Source organism: Arvicola amphibius, chromosome 15, assembly GCF_903992535.2.
Source record: "Arvicola amphibius chromosome 15, mArvAmp1.2, whole genome shotgun sequence".
Taxonomy (NCBI): domain Eukaryota; kingdom Metazoa; phylum Chordata; class Mammalia; order Rodentia; family Cricetidae; genus Arvicola; species Arvicola amphibius.
The window spans coordinates 20,695,377-20,719,759 of record NC_052061.1 but is presented as its reverse complement, the minus strand read 5'-3'; the positions used below and the strand labels follow the sequence as shown (position 1 = coordinate 20,719,759).

Sequence of the window (24,383 nt, the reverse complement as noted above, 5' to 3'; positions counted from 1 at the left end):
GCGCTGTCCTCTGCCCTTCCGTGCTGCCCTCTGACCTCCTGTGCTGTCCCCTACCCTTCCGCGCTGTCCTCTGACCTCTCATGTTGCCCTTTAACCTCCCGTGCTGTCTTCTGACCTCTGGTGCCACCCTCTGACCTCCAGTGCCATCCTCTGACCTCCGGTGACATTCTCTGACCTCCAGTCTCATCCTCTGACCTCCCATACTGCCCTCTGACCTCTCTCATGCTGTCCCCTGACTTCCTGTGACATCCTCTGACCTCCCGTGCTGTCCCCTGACCTCCGATGTTGTCCCCTGACCTCTGATGCTGTCCTCTGACCTCCTGTGCTGCCCTCTGATTTCCCGTGACATCCTTTGATCTCTGGTACTGTCCTATGACCTCTTGTGCTGCCCTCTGACCTCCTGTGCCATCCCCTGACCTCCTGTGCCATCCCCTGACCTCCCATGCTGCCCTCTGACCTCCTGTGCTGATTCAGCATGCATAGGAACACATGCCTTTCATTTACCTGTTTGAAGAATTTCCTTTCTAATTTAGAGATTCTTCCTTCCAATCTTAAACAAATAAATGCCAGTTTCACCCTCCAGATATCTGAGTTAAGTGACACTGGTCCTGTGGTGGCCCTAGCCTATTTGCTGTGCTCTTCCTAGCTGGGCATCCATAGTGACATTTCTGCTCGTTTTCTGCAATTAGAGTCTAGCGTCACAGTCAGCAGTATATTCCCCATTAGTACTAAAAGATTTTTTTTGAAAGAAATTTATAGCAATAAAATAAATTTTATATGGCTGAGATGTTCATGCCAGGCTCCTAAACCATCCTCAAATGGTTCTCAAAGTTAATGACAGAACTCTACTGAACAATGAAAATGCAGGAGACAAGAGAAAATGTAAAACAGATGTCAGAAGCCTCTTGTTAGTGGAAAATGCAGGCCTTGCAGCAATGCAAGCATGCATCTGTGTCTCCCATGGGAGACCCAGAACCAAAAAGAAAGCACAGCTAATGGTAAGACAGACAGGAAGTAGCAGGAAGCAGCCCTCAGTGGAGCCCACAAACGTCTTTAACTCTGATCTCTGTCACTTTTATATTAACACATGTCCTTGCTGATAAACATTTGGAATAAGACTCATTTCCATTATGGCTTCTTTCAAGTTTGGATTTAATTACTGTGGAAATTAATCAAGATATGACTTGGGGCACAGTATTTTAAATGTCAGCAGAGTTGTAATATCAGATCTCTGAAGTATCAGAGTAACTCTGCCTTTCTCATGGGGAAAGCCACCAGTGCAGACTGTGCCAGCCATGGGAAGACTATCCCTTAGGTTCAGTCTGGAGAGATTTTGTCTGTTGACCTGTTGTTAATTTGTACATACTCAAACACGTCAAGAAAATGTACTCTTAAGGGCGTCTTAGCTGCACACAGCCGTTTAACTCAAGATGAAAAATTATGCATACATTTATTTCCTTATATTACCCAAAATGAGTAGAAAGGATGCTTCAAATCTAAATATGGAAATACAAAGGAATCGTTAAGTGTTTGGTCTTCTAAGGAGGTATGTGTTTTAAAGCTTAACCAATGTGACCTTAACATGAAAGCCATTTTAAGACATGTGCGATACCTTCTCATACAGTCCAGCGCTCGGATGAAAAAGTCCTTGTGCAGCTGGTGCTCGTCCCTCAGGATGGAGCACTGCTCCAGTGTCACTGACATTGAGGTCCTGTCTTTGGCGCTTTTACAGCAGGTGAAGCGGATGCCGTTGAGTTTGCGACAAATCTGCAAGACGCAAACGGAAACGAGGACTCAAGCACTTCTGTCTACGTCTACCCTGCACAATCACGCATTCACTGAGCAAAACAGTGGGTTCAGAAACAGCACATGACGCTGGGAGGGAAAAGTGGTGGTGAGGGTAGCGAGGAGGAATGAGAGGAAAGTGATTAGGGGTAGATTTAATCAAAACACATTGTACGCAGGTATAAAATTCTCAAGTAGTAAACAATATTAAACTCACCTATTGAAAATAAAAGGTATTTGCTGGACTATGTGGCAATGTCGGGGACACTAAATTGGCTGCCATTACTTCACACAGACTGTCACACAGCACGGGGTTATAAATGACTGATAGACATGCTTTTGTAACGAACTGAGCAGGAACCCCAGTGGAAGCCATGACTACCCTCACTTTACAGTGGGGAAAACGGAAGCGTCTGTAACCTGTGTAACTTGTGCACAGCAGACCAGGAACAGGCTAAGTCTAAACACTGAGAGTTTTTAGCTTCCGTGCATCTGGTGTTCCTCAGTGACTTGCATTATTAGACAGACAACACTCTCTGACCTAGGAGCACCCATTTCCTCATCGTCATATGCTTAACATGGAGACCTTTCTGCTCCCTTTGCTGCTAGCCCACGCTGCTTTCTAAGATGAGCTACCAATAATTAACGGCAGCATCAGCAATGCCAGTCAATGTTCATTTAAGATAAATTGAATGCGACTCAATAACCATCCACTTTATTTTCTGTGATCAACGAGGCCTTCAGAGTCCCCGCCTGGAGAAGAAACGTTAAAACAGTTTTTACTGAGGATTTTTCCACTGTATTTTAATTGTAATTTGGCACTTAAATTAAGATTTATATGTCCCTATTAATTCAGACTTTTACTCCCTTCTATTTCCAATAAAAGTAGCTACAGAAAAATGAGAGTATGGTTTTACCATATAATCTCTTCTTACTTAGAAAATTTTAATTCGTTCAAATAAATAGTATTTCACATTTTCAAATGGTGACTATATTCATAGTCACAAAATAGAGCTTAATGGATACGTTTGAGATACAGCTTTTAAAAGAAGTAATATTCTTTAAAATATATCACTACTTTAGCATGTACCTCTCCTGCTTGAGATATTAATGCCTTGCATTTAAAGCCAAGTGGAGGTGGGCTGTGTCTCCACAGTAGGCAAGAAAAGTCTTGATCTCAGTCTCTACAGCTTCTGAATGATCCAAGCTTGCTTGTACATACTCAGCCTTTGGTTTCTTAAATTTTTCCTTTTGTTATTTAATTAAATAAAGAAAAATAAAATAACTGTGTTTTAATTAGACTGTGAAGCACTGACAAAGGCAGTATTTTATTAGGGAGACAGAAAGAAACATAAATAAAAGTGATTTGGTAACGTCAAGGAGGATGCCCGACTTCTCCATTTTAAGGGTGTTATTAAGTTGTTCTGGTTTGAAAGCTGATATTGAAAGTGACTTTTCAACTTAGAGCAATACTAAGGAATACACAATCAACTGTGAGTTGTATAAGAACCTTATGCAATTGGTATAAACACCAGAAAAACATTTTAGAAATCAGCAAGATTGGTGGGAAGTGCTTACAAATTCATAAAGGTAAAAGGAGTTACCAAGAGAAGATATGCATTCACGTTTTCATAAAACGATCATTGCTTTATCTTTTCAGGTGATTTTATCTTATGTATACAATAAGGTAATGCCATATATATATATATATATATATATATATATATATATATAGTCCCCAGATATTGGAAGGTTTTCCAAATGATCAGAATTCCTGGATGCTATGCTTTCAGCAAAATATTCCAAATAATACAAGGCTTAACCTAGTGAATCTTTGGGAGTTGCTAACCATGGTGGTGTCTGAAGACACACAGAACTCTGTAACTGGTGTGGGGCTGAGTGTGAGCAGTGTAAGTGGCCTGTCTGAAAGGAGTGTTTCCTGCTTTGGTTGCCTCTGATGTCCTTCCCAAGCACACCAGGTAGGCATGGCAGGAGCTTTCTTCTGTCTTCTTCTTGGTTGATTACTTTATGTGGTTACATGGTAAATTATCCCTTCCTTTTTGCCCAGAAGTGACTAATAGCATTGGTAATAGTAGGAAGGCTGATTTAAATGCTTTTGATGGCGCATGAATAACGTGTGTTGCAGGGCTAATGAACCTGAACTCTGCATTGTGGGAGTGACAGCCAAGGCTCCAAACACAGACTCATCACAGAGGTCTCCAGGGCACCTTTCCTGGCGAAGGGATGCTTTCCCAAAGGAAGGTCCTGGGATCTGAGATTTTAACAAAATTCATAAATTTAATATGAACTCTGGTTCAAGTTGCTGGAGAAGAGCTTTTAAACACAAGCATGAGTCTCTCACTAATTCATGTAGAAATTGAGGCAGGAAAACAGGCGGATCTCACACCCTGAGGGTGCCATTAAGCAATAGAGAACCAAGCACAGTCAGATCATTACCTCGTGGCAATCAATCATCAATAAATTCTGTGCCAATACCTAAACTAACAAACACATTTATGAGCTCATTAACTGAACAATATGTCCGTGAGTCTCAAGTCAGGGATCTAGCAACCCCACAGTTGAAATCACATATCTCTACAGTGGTAGTTCAAAATTCTGATTGCCATATAACACTGACAATTGTCCATAGCATGTAATACCAGGAGAATCACAGATACTTCTTTTTTGGCCTCAGAGTGACAAGAAAGCCCAAACTTGGTAAGGAGTATGTTCCATGTTGAGTTCATCTTTCTCCATCACTACTGAGAAGACGACCCGCAAAGCAATGATGCCCTGTTAGCTAAATAATGTAAGGTGAAACCTAGGAACCAAAGTACAGACTTAGACCCTGCACCACGTCCCTGACAAGCTTGTTCGTGGTGTGCAGGGAAAAAATGGATGCGAGTGCTTACTGTTGCTGCCAGCCACATGATCTCTACATTCTTTCTTTTTTTGGCTTGAATATTTTGATGGAGATTGTCCAACAATCCTTTTAAATCATTTTGTTCTTGAAAATGTGAAATATCTAAAGGAGAAAAAAAACAGGAGAAAACCATGAAACAGGGTCAGCATGAAGCAGCTTCCTATGGAGTTTTCTTGCAACATTTCTGCAAACGCAACTTTCAAAACAAGAAATGTCCTTTGGAGGAAAGAGTATGTAATGGAAATTTTCTTCTTCCTTTCTTTGCTTCCTAGCCAGAACGTGATTTTTCACTGCCATGTATTCCTGTCATGACGGTCTGCCTGGCTGTTCTCTGTGTAGGTTTGTTAGGTGAGTCATTTTCTGACAGCAAACTAACACTGCCTGCCTCAGAGTTCAGAAGCTTACAGACTAGTCTGTGAGCTCCTGCTCTAGAATTTCCCCTTGTCCTATTTGTGCTTGCACGGTTAGTTGGGGTTTCACAAACAGCTCTGTTATTTTTACAACAGACCAATGTACTCAGGTTATCTTTAATAAAGTAACTCTTTTTCAGTGTTGACATTGGGTTTGGGGTTCTGAGCATTAGAAAAGAGTTTGTGGAAGATGGTGGAAGCCTGAAGACCACCCAGGCATGCATGAAATCTTAAAAATATGGTAAACTAGGGGGCAACCTGCCCTGGAAGAGAGCACAGACCCCCTCCCCCCAGCTCCCTGTGCAGGCTTGTCTCTGTTTCTCCGGTCCCTGTCTCTCCCAAGCTTTCCCTAGTGTTCTCAGGTGTCCTGCTCCTGTTCTAAGGCCATCCACCCAAAGGGGTCAGACTCTGGCGTCCAGGCAGGTCTGAGGATTCCTGCCGAGGGGTGCGGGCTCCTTCAGATTGTGCTGCCAGGTTCGCTGTGTGATATTCCATCCCGCCCTGCCCCCACCTTGGCCCTTTTGTCTGGGCGGCGACCCTGGGCTGCCTGGAATCACCGATCCTGTGCACTGATATTCCATCTGAACTGGTGAGTGAATGCGGACCCTGGGGCAACCTGCCCTGGAAGAGAGCACAGACCCCCTCCCCCCAGCTCCCTCTGCAGGCTTGTCTCTGTTTCTCCGGTCCCTGTCTCTCCCAAGCTTTCCCTAGTGATCTCATGTGTCCTGCTCCTGTTCTAAGGCCATCCACCCAAAGGGGTCAGACTCTGGCCTCCAGGCAGGTCTGACGATTCCTGCAAGGGAGTGCAGGCTTCTTCAGATTGTGACGCAAGGAATAGGTTCTCCTCTAGCACTGGGGAGATCCAACCAGTTTCAGTCACAGCAAAGATTGGTCTAGGACCCCAAGTGCCTCCGGGCTCCTTTTGAAGGAAGAGATGGGCAGGCACCAATGCAGGAGCTCCTCCAACAACATGAAAGGCAACATGACATCACCACAATCCAGACATCCCGAAACAACAAGAATTGAACACCCTACCCCAAAAGATATAGAAGAAACCGACCTTAAACAGTACTTTATGAAAATAATAGAGGACCTTAAACAGGAGGTAAAAAACTGCCATAAAGAAATGGAGATGACAAACAAAAAGGTAGACGAAATAAATAAATCTCTCAAAGATACCCAAGAAAAACAAGAAAAACAAGAAAAAGCAATCAAACAGGTAAGGGAAACAGTACAAGACCTGATAAATGAAATGGAGGTATTGAAGAAAACACAATCTGAGGGACGACTGGAAATGGAAACTCTGAGTAAACGAACAGAAACTTGAGAGACAAGTATTTCCAACCGAATACAAGAGATGGAAGAAAGAATCTCGGACTCTGAAGATACTATAGAGGAAATAAATTCACAGATTAAAGAACTAAACAAATCTAACAAATTCTTAACACAAAACATCCAGGAAATCTGGGACACCATGAAAAGACCAAACCTAAGAATAATTGGGGTATAAGAAGGAGAAGAATTACAACTCAAAGGCCCAGAAAACATATTCAACAAAATTATAGAAGAAAATTTCCCCAACCTAAAGAAGGATGTTCCTATGAAGGTACAAGAAGCCTACAGAACACCAAATAGACTGGATCAAAAGAAAGCATCCCCACGCCATATAATAATCAAAACACAGAACATACAGAATAAAGAACAGATATTAAGAGCTGCAAAGGAAAAAGGTCAAGTAACATATAAAGGGAAACCTATCAGAATTACACCTGATTTCTCAATGGAAACCATGAAAGCCAGAAGAGCTTGGATAGATGTGCTACAGACACTAAGGGAACATGGATGCAAGCCTAGACTACTATACCCAGCAAAGCTTGCATTCACCATTGATGGAGAAAACAAGATATTCCAGGACAAAAACAGATTTAAACAATACGTAGCCACAAATCCAGCCTTGCAGAAAGTAATAGAAGGAAAATCACAAACCAAGGAGTCCAACAACGCCCACAATAACTCAGGCATCTAGTGACCCTTCAACAGCACAACTAGAAGAAGGGAAACACACAAACTCTACTACAAAAAATGACCGAAGTTAACAACCACTGGTCATTAATATCACTTAATATCAATGGACTCAATTCACCTATAAAAAGGCACAGGCTAAGAGACTGGATACGAAAACAGGATCCAACATTTTGCTGTTTACAAGAAACATACCTCAACCACAAAGACAGACACCTACTCAGAGTAAAGGGTTGGGAAAAGGTTTATCAAGCAAATGGCCCTAAGAAACAAGCGGGTGTGGCCATACTAATTTCCAACAAAGTTGACTTCAAACTAAAATCAATCAGAAGAGATGGAAAGGGACACTTTATACTCATAACAGGAAAAATCCATCAGAATGAAGTCTCAATCCTAAATATCTATGCCCCTAATATAAAAGCTCCCACTTATGTAAAAGAAACACTTCTAGAACTCAAGGCAGCCATCAAACCACACACACTAATAGTTGGAGACTTCAACACTCCTCTCTCACCAATGGACAGGTCAATCAGACAGAAACCTAACAGAGAATTGAAAGACTTAATGGAGGTAATGAACCAAATGGACTTAACAGACATCTATAGAACATTCCACCCAAATAGGAAAGAATATACTTTCTTCTCTGCGGCTCATGGAACCTTTTCGAAAATTGACCATATACTTGGTAACAAAGCAAACTTCCACAGTTACAAAAAAATATTAGTAACCACCTGTGTCTTATCGGATCACCATGGATTAAAATTAGAATTCAACAACAATGCTACCCCCAGAAAGCCCACAAACTCATGGAAACTGAACAGTCAACTACTGATCCACACCTGGGTCAAGGAAGAAATAAAGAAAGAAATTAAAGTCTTTCTTGAATTTAATGAAAACCAAGACACAACATACTCAAACCTATGGGACACAATGAAAGCAGTGCTAAGAGGAAAGTTCATAGCACTAAGTGCCCACTTAAAGAAAACGGAGAAAGCACTCATTGGTGACTTAACAGCACACCTGAAAGCTCTGGAAAAAAAAGAAGCAGACTCACCTAGGAGAAGTAGAAGACTGGAAATAATCAAACTGAGGGCAGAAATCAACAAAATAGAAACACAGAAAACAATCCAAAGAATCAATGAAACAAGAAGCTGGTTCTTGGAGAAAATCAACAAGATTGACAAACCCTTAGCCAAACTAATCAAACGGCAGAGGGAGAACACACAAATTAATAAGATCAGAAATGAAAAGGGGGACATAACCACAGACACAGAGGAAATTCAGAGAATCATTAGATCTTACTACAAAAGCCTGTATGCCACAAAATTGGAAAATGTAAAAGAAATGGACAGTTTTTTAGATAAATACCATATACCAAAGTTAAACCAGGACCAGGTAAATGCTCTAAATCGTCCTGTTAGTCACGAAGAATTAGAAACTGTTATCAGAAACCTCCCTACCAAAAAGAGCCCAGGACCAGATGGTTTCAATGCGGAATTCTACCAGAACTTCCAAGAAGACCTAATACCTATACTCCTTAAGGTATTTCATAATATAGAAACACAAGAGTCACTGCCAAATTCCTTCTTTGAAGCTACAGTTACCCTGATACCTAAACCACACAAAGACTCAACCAAGAAAGAGAATTACAGGCCAATCTCACTCATGAACATTGATGCAAAAATTCTCAATAAAATACTGGCAAACCGAATCCAAGAACACATTAGAAAAATTATCCATTACGATCAAGTAGGCTTCATCCCAGAGATGCAGGGCTGGTTCAACATATGAAAATCTATCAATGTAATCCATCATATAAATACACTGAAGGAAAAAAACCATATGGTCATCTCATTAGATGCTGAAAAAGCATTTGACAAAATTCAGCACCCTTCTATGATAAAGGTCTTGGAGAGATTAGGGATACAAGGGTCACTCCTAAATATAATAAAAGCTATTAACAGCAAGCCGACAGCTAACATCAAATTAAACGGAGAGAAACTCAAGGCTATCCCACTAAATTCAGGAACACGACAAGGCTGTCCACTCTCTCCTTATCTCTTCAATATAGTGCTTGAAGTTCTAGCAATAGCAATAAGACAACATAAGGGAATCAAGGGGATTCAATTTGGAAAGGAAGAAGTTAAACTTTCATTATTTGCAGATGATATGATAGTAGACATAAGCGACCCCAAAAACTCCACCAAAGAACTCCTACAGCTGATAAACTCCTTCAGTAACGTGGCAGGTTACAAGATCAACTCCAAAAAATCAGTCGCCCTCCTATACACAAAGGATAAGGAAGCAGAGAGGGAAATCAGAGAAGTATCACCTTTCACAATAGCCACAAATAGCATAAGATATCTGGGAGTATCTCTAACCAAGGAAGTGAAGGATTTATTTGACAAGAACTTTAAGTCTTTGAAGAAAGAAATTGAAGAGGATACCAGAAAATGGAAGGATCTCCCCTGCTCGTGGATTGGGAGGACCAACATAGTAAAAATGGCAATTCTACCAAAAGCAACCTATAGATTCAATGCAATCCCAATCAAGGTCCCATTAAAATTCTTCACAGAGATTGAGAGGACAATAATCAACTTTTTATGGAAAAACAAGAAACCCAGGATAGCCAAAAAAATCTTATACAATAAAGGTACTTCTGGAGGCATTACCATCCCTGACTTCAAACTCTATTACAGAGCTACAGTATTGAAAACAGCTTGGTATTGGCATAAAAACAGAGAAGTTGACCAATGGAATCGTATAGAAGACCCGGATCTTAAACCACAAACCTACGAACACCTGATTTTTGATAAAGGAGCCAAAAGTACACAATGGAAGAAAGAGGGCATCTTCAACAAATGGTGCTGGCATAACTGGATGTCAACCTGTAGAAGAATGAAAGTAGATCCATATCTATCAGCATGCACAAAACTCAAGTCCAAATGGATTAAAGACCTCAATATTAATCTGAACACATTGAGCTTGATATAGGAGAAAGTGGGAAGTACTCTACAACAAATGGGCACAGGGAACCATTTCCTAAGCATAACCCCAGCTGCACAGACATTAAGGGCAACATTGAATAAATGGGACCTCCTGAAGTTGAGCAACTTCTGTAAAGCAAAGGACATTGTCACTAAGACACAAAGGCAGCCTACTGACTGGGAAAAGATCTTCACCAACCCTGCAACTGACAAAGGTCTGATCTCTAAAATATATAAGGAACTCAAGAGACTAGACGGTAAAATGCCAATTAACCCAATTAAAAAATGGGGCGCTGAACTGAACAGAGAATTCTCAACAGAAGAAGTTCAAATGGCCAAAAGACACTTAAGGTCATGCTCAACCTCCCTAGCTATCAGGGAAATGCAAATCAAAACAACTTTGAGATATCATCTTACACCTGTCAGATTGGCTAAAATCCAAAACACCAATAATAACCTTTGCTGGAGAGGTTGTGGGGTAAGGGGTACACTCATCCATTGCTGGTGGGAATGCACACTTGTGCAACCACTTTGGAAAGCAGTGTGGCAGTTTCTCAGGAAATTCGGGATCAACCTACCCCAGGACCCAGCAATTCCACTATTGGGAATCTACCCAAGAGATGCCCAATCATACTACAAAAGCATATGCTCATCTATGTTCATAGCAGCATTATTTGTAATAGCCAGATCCTGGAAACAACCTAGATGCCCTTCAGTGGAAGAATGGATGAAGAAACTGTGGAATATATACATGCTAGAATACTACTCAGCGGGAAAAGACAATGACATCTTGAATTTTTCAGGCAAATGGATAGAAATAGAAAACACTATTCTGAGTGAGGTAACCCAGACCCAAAAAGATGAACATGGGATGTACTCACTCATAATCGGTTTCTAGCCATAATTAAAGGACATCGAGCCTATAAATTTGGGATCCTTGAGAAGATAATAAGAAGGTGTACTCCCAAAAAAAGATATAGTAATCCTCCTGGATATTGGAAGTAGACACGATCGCCAGGCAAAATTGGGAACTTGAGGGTTGGGCGAGACTGGGCCAAGGGAAGATGGGGAGAGAAAAGTGTGAAGGGGAGAATGGGGGGAGCTCAGAGGAATGGGATGCTTGGGATACAGGAAGGGTGGATATGGGAGCAGGGAAGCATATATCTTAATTTAAGGCGCCACCTGAGGGTTGTCAAGAGACTTGACCCTAGAGGGGTTCCCAGGTTTCCAGGGAGTCGCCCCCAGTTAGTTCCTTGGGCAGCTGAGGAGAGGGAGCCTGAAACGGCCAGTTCCTATAGCCATACTGATGAATTTCTTGCATATCACCATAGAACCTCCACCTGGCGATAGATGAAGAAAATGACAGAGCCCCACATTGGAGCACCGGACTGAGCTCCCAAGGTCCTGATGAGGAGCAGAAGGAGAGAGAACATGAGAAAGAAAGTCAGGAATGTGAGGGGTGCGTTCACTCATGGAGATGGTGGGACAGAACTAATGGGAGATCACCAACTCCAGTTGGAATGGGACTGATGGATCATGCGACCAAACCCGTCTCTCTGAATGTGGCCAACAGCGGGGGATGACTGAGAAGCAAAGGACAATGGCGCTGGGCTCTGATTCTTCTGCATGGACGGGCTCTGTGGGAGCCTTCTCAGCTTGGTCGATCACCTTCCTGGACCTGGGGGGAGTTGGGAGGACCTTGGTCTTAGCATAGAGTAGGGAACCCTGATGGCTCCTTGGCCTTGAGAGGGAGGGAGGGGAGGTATGGGTGAAGGGGAGGGGAGGGAAGGGGGAGAAGGAGAGGAGGAAAGGGGGAGGAGGAGGGGAGGGAGGGGGAGGAGGAGGGGAGGAGATGGAAATTTTTAAATATAAAAAAATAAACCATGAGAAAAAAAATATGGTAAACTAAATCAGACGAGCACCATGCCCACACCAACTGATATGGCAACATTGGTGGGGGAAAATTACTCTGCGCTGCCAGAGATAAAGAGCTACAGGCAACCAATGGCCGCTGAGAGAGGAACAATCAGTTTTGGGCTTTTTCTCTTTTTTTCTCTTTCCTCTGGGGAACAACCTCCTCACAGAGTCAGCTCTTAAACTCTTGTACATAGAGGCAACACCAAATGACTCAGTTGTTTGTGTGTGTTGGGGAATGGAGTGTTCAGAGAAGTTCTTGAAGTTGAGAGGGAGTAGGGAGCATAGAATAAGTGGGAGGGGCAAGAGAGGAGGTTGGAAAGAGGAGAGCCATTTGAGAACAGTCTACCAGTCTTCTAAATGTGAATCAAGTAGCCATTCTTCACCCACTCCCATCTCAAAATGATTGTTTGTTAAAACTCAGCACACAGACATGGTATCTTCTAGAAACCGCCCCCCCCCCCTGTGCATTCCATCAGAAAGAAGCCAGGCTTTTCTCTTCTCGTTCTCCTCACTCCCCTCTTGTCCTCCCTTCCACTCGCTGAGAGTCTCTTTCTGTGTATCTCGGTCTCTCTCTTCCTACTTCTTTCTTCTTTATACGCTGGAGATCAAATCCTGAGCCTTACAAAGTGCCCTTCTCCAATACTCCGTGCTTTCAATTATATCTCTAGAATGACAATTACAAAAATACATTTTTTTCAACCCAATACGTTCATTGATACCAATTTTTTTTCAGCCCGATAAAAATCCATGCAGGACATAAAACCAGTTCTAATTTGAGAAAGGGTTATCACTAATAATGGTTATTTTTATTAATTTGTGAGGTTCAGTTATAGCAACTGAATTCATGATCATTGAGAAACATGGATTTTCTTTCAGTTTACACCATGCTTCCTGAAATGTCTATAAAGTGAATAGATCGTGCTTTGGCCATGTGTTCATGCATTATTCTAACACTAAATTTAGGCAGTTCAATTGAACCTCTGGGCAACCTCCATACACGGATTCTTTTACTGTTTTTTAAATTGGGTTTTAGAAAGCAAGTGGAGGTAAAAGGTGCAAAATAGTAATTGAATTATTGTTTATCATGTTACATAATAAAAAACCATAAATGTCAAAAGAGTGGGCAAGCTTATAAGGGTTAGTTCAGTGTGCTGTTACTAACAGATAAAATAAGGAAACAGAGTCGCACATCTCAGCATGGGTATTATAAAATGGTATTAAAGCAGAAAAAGGAATGATAACAATCATATGATTTAACTGTATAAAACTGTGTATACACACATAGATGCATATGTTAAAAATATTCATGAGAATTAAAAATAATAAAAGCAAGGTGTTGCTTTCCACAAAGGAAGAAAGATTTATGTGTGGAAAAGTTTGAGGGAGGGCTCACAAAAGGGGCTTTTGCTTTATCTGTGAATACTTGCTTTTTATAAAGATTCTTACGCCAGGTTATAGATTCCGAATCCCTAAATCTTTTCTCTATTTTTTTTTACTTTTGTATTTGAAATTTTCATAGGTTTCTGAAAACAAAGCTGTGATTCTAGAGAAATGACTCTCAGCACCAGTTCCAGCCTGCTTGATGTGCGGTCCGGGATGAGCTGGTTAGCCCCGTGCCCCTTTCCTCAACTGTAAAACGAGTACAGCATCCCTGCCATGTGTCATCAAGCCATAGAGAATACAATTAATAAAGAGCTGTGGCAGAACCGCCTACAGTACTCAATTCTGTGACAACCTTAAAAATAGACAAAGATATCTGTTCTCTTAAGAAAGCCAATCTCATCAGGCCAAACAGAGTCTGTACCCCTACGGAACAGAACATGCAAGGCAAAAGGTTGCATATTATACTTTTCTGTGGCTCCCCAAATGATGCCCCTTCAGCAGCAAGTGTTCTAAACAGAATACTGACCAGAATCAATGGCAGAGTGTTGGGCATGAACAAGAATTATTATTCTTCTCAGTGGGTTGAGCTATAACACCAAGGAACTCTGGGAGTGATGTCGTGATCTCCTGGTCAGATGACATTACACTGCCAGAGTGTGCCAAGTTGACAGACATCTTTAGTCATGAGGAGACTAGATGTACAATAATGTCAGTGCCCAAGAGGAACACAGAGATTAAGTGGAGGCAAAGTTAGTTCTTTTGTACTTCTGAGTGACTAAAACAACCCTAATTTGAAGCCTGCCTTACGGCTGAATTTTTCAGGAACATTAATCAAATAAATACTTTTTATTGTTCTAATAGTTTGAGTCAAGGTTTCTGTAAGGAACCAAAGACATTTAAGGTAAATAAATGGTGATGTATGTGTTTCTAACACTAACCAGCACTTTATAAATGTGCTGTTATTATAGAATGGGACATTCTATATAGAATTCTATATAGAAAATGAGGTTATCTCCAGAGAGCATCCAATCAGCTAAACCTGAGATGATGGTTTTAAACCATTGTGCCTTGATTCTTTGGCATACTGTTCTTGGGAAGCTGGAGTCTATGTCCTCTCACCTTAATTTGGGTAGACCTGTGACTGTCTTGACTAATGAACAAGACACAAATAGTGGCATTTTCCAAGGCCAGATTTTAAGTGACTACATAATTCCTATCTGATTCTTCTCTTTAAACTTTACTGTGTGATGTCTTCCTTTCTAGATAGTCACTGTAAGAAATAATCTAATATAAACTAGGAGATGCTCATGCCACGGGCAAGTCCCAGTTAGGTGACCAAGCATTGTGTCACACTATCCAAGGCATGAATACTGAGACCTCTGGATGACTCCAGCTTCCACATCCTGGAAAGATTCCTGACCACTCTCCCTTCTAGCCCAAGTCACAGATAGAAGAGAAGGGAGAAACTGCCCTACTTTCCTCATCAGACTCTGACCCAGCACATCTGCGAGCTGAAGTTAACTGATTCCGTAACGTGTAAATAAGCTGGGGATAGCTTGTTACATGGCAATATAGAGGAAACTCCTTAGAAGGGATTGAGCACCAAGACGACAGTGTCTTCACAGTGCTCTCTGGTTAGCACTACACTCTGAAATATGAATCTACTTTAATTAACTCTGAACGGTTATAGCTGACTGTGTTAGCAAGCAGACAGTCATAACTGGGGAAGAGCCATTGCACTATCTTACAATTTATATATAAATTATATTAATGTAATTAGATTATAATTACATTAGTTTGGAGGCAACAGAATCTCAAATGGCATAGAAAAAAACAGTGCTGATTTAAAACCAGCTTTAGCTAGTTAATCCTCATCACTCACCAGCACACTCTCATCATGGACTAGTTAATCCTCATCACTCACCAGCACACTCTCATCTTAGACTAGTTAATCCTCTTCACTCACCAGCACACTCTCATCATGGACTAGTTAATCCTCATCACTCACCAGCACACTCTCATCATGGACTAGTTAATCCTCTTCACTCACCAGCACACTCTCATCATGGACTAGTTAATCCTCATCACTCACCAGCACACTCTCATCTTAGACTAGTTAATCCTCTTCACTCACCAGCACACTCTCATCATGGACTAGTTAATCCTCTTCACTCACCAGCACACTCTCATCATGGACTAGTTAATCCTCTTCACTCACCAGCACACTCTCATCATGGACTAGTTAATCCTCTTCACTCACCAGCACACTCTCATCATGGACTAGTTAATCCTCTTCACTCACCAGCACACTCTCATCATGGACTAGTTAATCCTCATCACTCACCAGCACACTCTCATCATGGACTAGTTAATCCTCATCACTCACCAGCACACTCTCATCATGGACTAGTTAATCCTCATCACTCACCAGCACACTCTCATCATGGACTAGTTAATCCTCATCACTCACCAGCACACTCTCATCTTAGACTAGTTAATCCTCATCACTCACCAGCACACTCTCATCATGGACTAGTTAATCCTCATCACTCACCAGCACACTCTCATCTTAGACTAGTTAATCCTCATCACTCACCAGCACACTCTCATCATGGACTAGTTAATCCTCTTCACTCACCAGCACACTCTCATCAGTGAAGCAGGCAATATAAGAAATCAGAAACCAGAATTCCAACCTGCTTAGAGATGAACATTTTTGACCTATGCATTTTTCAGAGTTTCTTCTTCAATGAGCTTAGAAACTTGTCACCAGAAGCAACAGAGAAAATACTTCAAAATTATTGCTAAAAAAATGTTTCCAATACAGTACTAGAGTTTTTATGAAATTCCTCTTTTATGTATTACACATTTGAAAAAAAAGAGAAAAGAGTGAAAGTAGAGAGTATAAACTACTTTTCTCATTTTAAAATTCTCGTAGGACTAGATTATAGCTGGATTACAGAATCCCAAAACATGTGATACTTCTTTTATAGCAGGCCCGACAGATTCTTCTTTGTTAGGCGGCCCTTTAACCACTGAATGTGAGCTTCTTGCTCTGCTTGAGATGATTTTCCACAGCAACAGAACTAGGTGAACAAAAAAAGACCTTTGCTAAGAGAGGCCTTTGGTGCATAACCCATGCAGGTCTCTGCCAGTCAACCCGAGTGCGTGGATAATCCCCTTTGCTTTGCTCAGGTGGAGGAGGTCCCAGCAATGAAGGGAGATGAATGACCACCCTGTTCATGCAGGGCCACTTCCGTGTCCCCTATTTGACCCAACAACCACAGAGAAAGGATTTGCCTGTTGGTAGAAGGTGAAAACAGGAACTAGAATGATGTTTTCAAAGCTTAGTTAAAGAAGAAATGCAGGTTGGAGATAATTCCCATGTCTACCAGCTGGCTGCCACCACAGAGGAAGGTCAGATGGCAGCGCAGAGAGGCAACGGTCAGGCCTTCTCCTTCCGTCTTCTTTACCCTTCCTTTTTGATGACACTGAAGGCACTGATTCTCCTGACAGCTCTTTTCTCATCCCATCAGGACCTGAGCAGCAAGTGATAGCTTAGCAGGCCATCCCACAGAGGTCACCGAGGTATCAGGGAAGGTATAGATGAAGTCAAACATAGGAAGATAGTTATGGAATGAAAAAAGTACACAGAAAGTTTGCAAAATGAAAAAGGAAGCGTTGAATAAATAAGCACATAAAATGTTATTTTATTCCCCTTCTGAAGCACCTCCAAACTGGGACACCCATATTTCCAGTTCATCAAGACAGCACCGAGTGTTAATTAGCATTCACAGACTGTTCTTTTTGACTGACCTGGACTACTTAACTTTTAGTCTTCCCTGTCCTGCTCTCCCAAGGCCAGTCCCACTTTTTTGGAGATTTGTGATACAAAACTGGGAGGGGAAATGAGGTTATAAATTGGACGACAAGATGAATTGAACACAAAATGCCCCTCTTTTGTGGGTTGACAAGATGCGGCATGATAATTAAAGAGTGACTCTTTATATTAGACGAGGAGGGATTTAGAGTATAAAACTGTGAAAAATCAACTTCTAAGTAAGCATCAGTGCCCTCTGTGAGATTTATCTTTGTTTGTTTGTTTGTTTGTTTATTTATCTATCTATGTCCTTACAGGTATTAGTGTTTTGCCTGAATGTAGTCTCTGCACCATGCACATACCTGTACCCTCTAAGGCAGGAGCATGCATTGGAACTGGAGTTACAGAGCCTTGGAAGTGACCTGTGAGTATTTAGGAGACCCCTGGAAAGCAAAGAGGTCAAGCTATCTCTCTAGCCTTTCTGCTTTTACTTTAAATTAGAAGTTGAAATTAAAATTTGTCACCCTCGACAGATGTTCCGTTTACTGGATATGACATCAAATAAAATTGGGCCACTGGAGATGCAGGAATTAATCCAGGTCAAATGCAGATACTTATATTCTAAATGTATATCTTAGAAATTAAAGTAATAGTATTAACTTACTTCTTACTATAAGACCAAAAAGAATTACCTTTAGGGTGATTTTATTAGAAACTCATATAGATATTCTAGAAAGAAAGGTAATTATTTTTAAAAATTTATCAGATAATTGGTAATCAGTTGAAACAGTAGTTACAGTTAATACAGGCCTGAAGAAGTAAACACAGATAGAGAAACAAAGGGATTTCCATGGAAAGAATGTTGTAAATTGTTTCAAATGAGAGAAATAACTCACAGTTCCTGCAATGGAAGGATAAGTTGACTTGTTAGAACCCTGCAGAAATATAATTCCCTGACAATCCCACAAGGCACAGTGACCCGTCTCCCATGCATCTCTCTAGCCTTTCCATGTGCAGTAGGATGTCTTTTTGTCATAGAAACTGACAGTGGAAATATTAACTTCCTTCCCTAGAGAGATAATGGGGGAATGCACTTTAAAGCACAAAGTGTATGTGTGTTAATCACCCTCCTTTGGCTGACAGTGAAATATACGTGTTCCAGACAGCTACAGACATATCTAAGTGGGCTTTCAACTGAATTCCCATCTTTTTATCCTAAGCCATTTCAGGCTGGCTGAAGAGACTAGCATAGTGGGAGGTCATCCAAATGCAATGCATGGCAGAATGTGAAATGCATGATGGAACATCTTACGTTTGGAAACCCAGTAAAAAGAAAAGAGAAAGAAGAGGAAGGATGGTGGAAAGATCAGACATCTCCCTACATGTAAGGATGCAGGAAGTTCAGGCATCTCCCTGTAAGGATGGAGGAAAGTCAGGCATCTCCCTGTAAGGATAACGGAAGGTCAGGCATCTCCTTGTAAGGATGGAAGAAGGTCAGGCATCTCCCTGTAAGGATGGAGGAAGGTCAGGTATCTCCCTGTAAGGATGGAGGAAGGTCAGGCATCTCCCTGTAAGGATGAAGGAAGGTCAGGTATTTCCCTGTAAGGATGACGGAATGTCAAAAATCTCCCTGTAAGGATGGAAGAAGGTCAGGTATCTCCCTGTAAGGATGACGGAATGTCAAAAATCTCCCTGTAAGGATGAAGGAAGGTCAGACACATCCCTGTGTACCTGCACATAGCAGAGCAGAAGAGGAAAGAGTAGGGATTTACAGATCTAAGCTGTGAACACAGGCAACACTGGGGACGCGGGAGTCAGTTCACCTTCTAATTGGCTGGTCAGGTATTTGAATGCCTGCTTACGCGACTACATTTGGCTTTTGCAGTGCTGTTTGTACTTCATGCTTCTAGCAAGTCTATAATTTAATGACAATTAAGTATCTCTATCTCTGATTTTTTACATATTGAGAAAATAAATACTGAATACCATTTAATAACATATTTGTGTGTGTGTGCGCACGCACGCGTGCATGTGTGTATGTGCATGTGCGTGCGTGCGTGTGTGTGTGTGTGTGTGTGTGTGTATGTGTATGGATGTGTATGGGTGTGTATAAGGTGCCAGTTCTCTCCTCCTACACTGGAGGTTCCAGAGATCATACTCAGGTGATTATGTTTAGTGGCTTTTCCTATCAAGAAAGTCACCGAGGTGTATTGGAACTGAACTGAGAACAAATTCCCAGTTACAAATATATCAAATGTAAAAGGAATCTCCAGCACAGGGCTATAAATGCATAGCTTAGAGTCTATCTCTGAAGTTCTGATGAGAAGGTTCTAAACAGCACTGGGAGCTGGTTTAAAAGTGAAGAAAGCACCCTGCTGCAGCCATCATATATGGAACTGATCCCTGTTGTTACATTATCCAGATGTGTGAACCTCACAGAACCCTGGGTGGAAACCAAGTCCTTTCTAACAAATAATAAGGTTGGCTTACATCAGTAGTTTTAAGTGATGTCTTGAGGAGCACTTATTTTTGTAATATGCTAATGGTAAATTATACATGTTCATGGTTTCCTAATGCTCAAATTAAAAAAAAAAACAGTGTACAGTTACCCACAAATCTATTTAGAAATGCTCCTCTAGAACATGGACTGTTAGCTATTACTGAAATCTTAAGATTCACAGAATTCATGTTCTTTTGCCTTGGGGTCTAAAGAACATATGATGTAGGTGTGTCTTCTATCTATCTGATGACTTCATTGGTTAATTAATAAAGAAACTGCTTGGCCTGATAGGTCAGAACATAGGTGAGTGGAGTAGACAGAACAGGATGCTGGGAGTGAGGTAGATTCCTAGGGCAGTCGCCATGACTCTCCTCAGACACCATGGAGCCAGCCACCAGGTCATACATGCTAAATCTTTCCAGGTAAGCCACCACCTGGTGGTGCTACACACATTACTAAATATGGGTTAAAGCAAAATGTGAGAATTAGCTAAGAAGAGGCTGAAACGAATGGGCCAGGCAGTGTTTAAATGAATACAGTTTTAGTGTTGTAATTTCGGGTGTAAAGCTAGCCATGCAGAAGCCGGGTGGGACAAAAAGCAGGCCTGCTCGTCTCATCACTACAAACATAGGTAGCCAGAACATGGTATTCTCATGTTTTACCACAGAATAGCTGCTTGCAGTATATCCTGTCTGCCTTACATGTTCTTTCTGACTTAATCAAGTTTTCAGGGCAATCTCTTATGCACATCCTGGCCTCCTTCTAAGACCTGGAAACAATGAAAAGCAGGTAAATACAAAATAGGTTTTTGGGAAAGAGACATTACAAGGGAGGTGAACCTAACTGTGCTTTCAGTTGCTGACAGTCGAACCTCGGACAAGATAGCTCCAAACTTTGTACATGTGTGATATTCTCTCAAAAAGTTCTTGCCAGGACCCAGAGGAAGCAAAAGTATATAAATGTGAAGGGTTCAAGAAAATCTAGAGTTACTACAGTGGGGGAAAGGAAATGGCTTACATATTCACTCCGGAGTCTAGAAAATAGTCACTATCAGAAAGTGTCTTTGCTAATCAGAAATGGTTACACTATTTTTGTTTGAAGACCTCTGCGGTGCCGTGTGTGTGTGTGTGTGTGTGTGTGTGTGTGTGTGTGTGTGTGTGTATTGCACTCTGTAGTATAATGGCCTCACTTCATTTTCCACTCCATTAACACAGGTCATTTCCAGAGCCCAGTGAGGTGTGGGTGACCAGGCTCAGGATTAACACCAATTTCTGAGGCTGGAAAGCATGGCCAAATAGCTGTGACCGCAGCACATTCATGTTCATGGCTGTGTGACCCTGATGTGGCATCAACGCACGCGTCACATGGATGGTAAATCAGTACTCATGGTGCCCTTGTGTTGTAGAACACTGGCAGTCTTTGTGGCTCAGGTAAGCAAGCTGCCGCTTGTCACTATCAATGCCACTGCACATTCCTGTCTGAGACAGAGCTAGTAGGATCACCAGTAACTGAAGGACACACACATGTATGTGGCCACCATCTTTACTGATACTTAAATGTGACATAATCTTCTCTGACATGTACCCCAGCCATATGGAGACCATGAGTTTGACTCTGCTCTCTAATGAGTGGGTGACTCTATGGCAATGAGGACAACTGTGGCTTGATGAAGTAGCTTTTCAATCCTAAGACTGAATGTTTTGTCTTTACAGGATGGGTCACATCATCCCCCTTATTGGCAGTAGCTCTTAGTGATATTCGTAACATTCCTTGCAGGGCTGCTTTCCTTGGAATCCAGTCCCAATGATCACCTGTCAGCTCTGCTCTTTTCATTCCTTTTCAGAACAGAAGCCAACGATTCTATTCAGGAAAGTATTATCACATAGCTATTTTTCAAAATAATATAGCGCTTGGCTTTATGAAAAATATTTGCTGCATGTTTAAAAAGCCAGCCAATCTTAAATGGCTTGTGGCAATATTAAAATATGCAAAGCATTGTGGGCTGAAGAGATGGGTGAGTTGGAAAAGACCTTGCCCCACAAGCATGATGACCTGAGTTAAATCCAGAACCCATGCACAAAAAGCTGGCTGAGATAGGGCACAATAGTTCCTCAAGACTAGTTAGGCAGAGACAGGCAGAGCCCTTGGCGCTGGCTAGTCACCAACTCTGGCCTATCCTCTCTCAAAAACACAAGAGCCCCTGAGGATCAAAGCCAAGATCATTCTCTGGCTTTTACACTCATTTGTACACATGTGCATGTGTACAGACATGAACACACACACTAAACAACAAACAAATAACATTATCTATTAGGAGTGAGTTGTTCCTGTCTGTGGTACATCAGCATTATCAAGAACAACTTGAGTTATTCTATGTTGTATTTAAATATAAGCATTGCTTTCCTTCTTTCGGATCCTTTTATCTATAGGGTTACTGTCTCAGTGTGGTGATGTTACTTTATAAACTTTATATCATTGGTGGTTTCAGCATCGTCCTGAGAAAAGACTTGACACATAGAATCTCTGTTCGGGTGAGAATAAAGGTCAATTTAGGCGGTAAAAATGGAAAACGCTGAGCAGTTCAGAACAGCTCAGTAGTAGAGTTCCTTGGGTTCAGTCACAAGTGCAAACGACAAAAGGAAATTGAAAACAAGGTGAAAGTTCAATGACAGAAAACCTTTCAGCTTAAATAAACTACAATTTTTATATGATAGAACTGAACAGAATTCTTAGCATGCATGTATGGCTTTTGCAAAAAATATCCACAATGTATGTGTGTGTGTATTATATATATATTACATATTTATATATATATATATATATATATATATATAAAATGGTTGAACATAGTGCATAATGCCTTTAAACACCAAACTCAGAAGACCGAGGCAGGAAGGCCACTGAGTTCACGATTAGCCTTGAATATGTCATGGAAACCTATATCAAGACAATAAAAGAAAATGAAAACTTACGTTTTATTATTTGATTGATAGTAAATTGATAGGAAGATGGTGAAGCAGATATAAATCTTTGTTTCTGAGATTTCTTCCTCTAAAGCTCCTATAGAACAGTGGGAACCCCACTGCTGTGAAGAGGAACTCTAGATCACACCACAACCCCTTACAACAACATCTGCATGTAGACTATAATGCTTAAAGAGCATTAACTCACCTAATTCTAAGAGTCTATACAGACTGGCAGGTTCAGGGACTTCACAGAGACATGGCAGGTTTCTCTTTCTAGAAACCAGAATGCTGCTTTTCTTCCCCTTAGGATCATTTAGTTTGCCTCAAGGGGAGGTAGAGACTTCTGTTCACTCTGTGGGCTTCACGTTGCCTTTCTAGTGATGGCTTCTGGTGGTGGCAAGGGTCCCATTGTCTCCTTCTCTAGGACCTCACAGGAAGACCATCTCTTTAGACCATATTTACCACCCAAGATTTCCATATATCCTTAAACACGTTCACCTGCTGCAGTAGTTTAAACACAACTGGTCCCCATAATCTCCTAGGATGCGGCTTTAGCAGGAGGTGTGGCTTTGTTGGAATGGGTATGACCTTGTTGGAGGAAGTGTGTCACTGTGGGGGTGGGCTTTGAGGTTTCCTTTGCTCAGGATACCATCCAATGTGTCAGTTTACTTCCTGCTTCGTGAAAAATGTAGAACTTTCAGCTCCTTCAGCACCACTGCTGCCTGGAGGCTGCCATTCTCCCCATGAGGATGATAATGGGCTGAACCTCTGAAACTGAAAGCAAGTCATCCCAACTCAATGTTTTCTATATAAGAGTAGCCATGGCATGGTGTCTCTTCACAGCAACAGAAATCCTAAGGAGGACAGCTACCATCTTGACAAATGAAGGAGAACAAAAGATGAAAGAATACTCTTACTTATTTCTCTTGCTTTGTGCCTGCCTTTGTCTCTCAGGGCAAGTGCTGAGTTTCTGAAGAGTGTGCCCTTATTCTGTCTCCTACATGTTCCATATGTGCTCTCTCCTTAAAAGTCTATAGTGTACTTTTGTTTTACACATTTCATTAAAAAATATTCCATGAAATGCTACCATTGATTCCCCAATATTAATTGCTCTTCTTAATCCCCATTATTAACAAATGTGCTTGCTGTCTCTGTTCACCTCTGTGGATGACAGTCTAGTCACTCTTGTTAGACTCCACTCCAGCAACTTCCCCACTGTGGGGGGCTAAGGCTCTGGTTCCCTGAACTTCCCCACTGTTGGGGGCTAAGGCTCTTGTTCCCTGCACATACTGATCTTTTCCTCATTTCTGGGGGAGAGGGGGATTGCAGAGAAATCTAATCACATCATTTATCTGAAATGAAGTCTATATAAAACAGAAGACTCATTTTTTATCTCCTTTTTGTCAAGGGAGGAGTTACATAAAACACCCTTTTTCCTAGTTTAGAACTGAATGTTGTAACCATGTAGAGCCACATGCGTAAGACACCATCCAGGAAAAGTAAAGCAACATCAGCAAAACCATAGGGCTAAATTATTCAGGAAAAATGAATCACCCCCAAAACCACGCTTTTCTGCAAAGTGCTTTGGAGTTAATGTGTATTATCCATTGATTGCATTGACTCATTAGACTGCATGCTACCTGGCCACAGATCTATTCATCTTCCTCTTC

General features: G+C 41.4%; 1 protein-coding gene across 2 annotated transcripts in view; it reads right to left on the bottom strand.

Moving 5' to 3' along the window:
• Inpp4b (inositol polyphosphate-4-phosphatase type II B) overlaps window positions 1-24,383 on the bottom strand; it is a 400,041-nt gene that overhangs the window by 43,950 nt on the left and 331,708 nt on the right. For both annotated transcript variants that reach the window (XM_038312818.1, XM_038312820.1), the window contains exons 22-23: window positions 4,698-4,810; window positions 1,613-1,767 (exon numbers count right to left, since the gene is read on the bottom strand). In XM_038312818.1, the coding sequence (XP_038168746.1) occupies window positions 1,613-1,767; window positions 4,698-4,810 (268 nt within the window). The remainder of the gene's footprint in view (window positions 1-1,612; window positions 1,768-4,697; window positions 4,811-24,383) is intronic.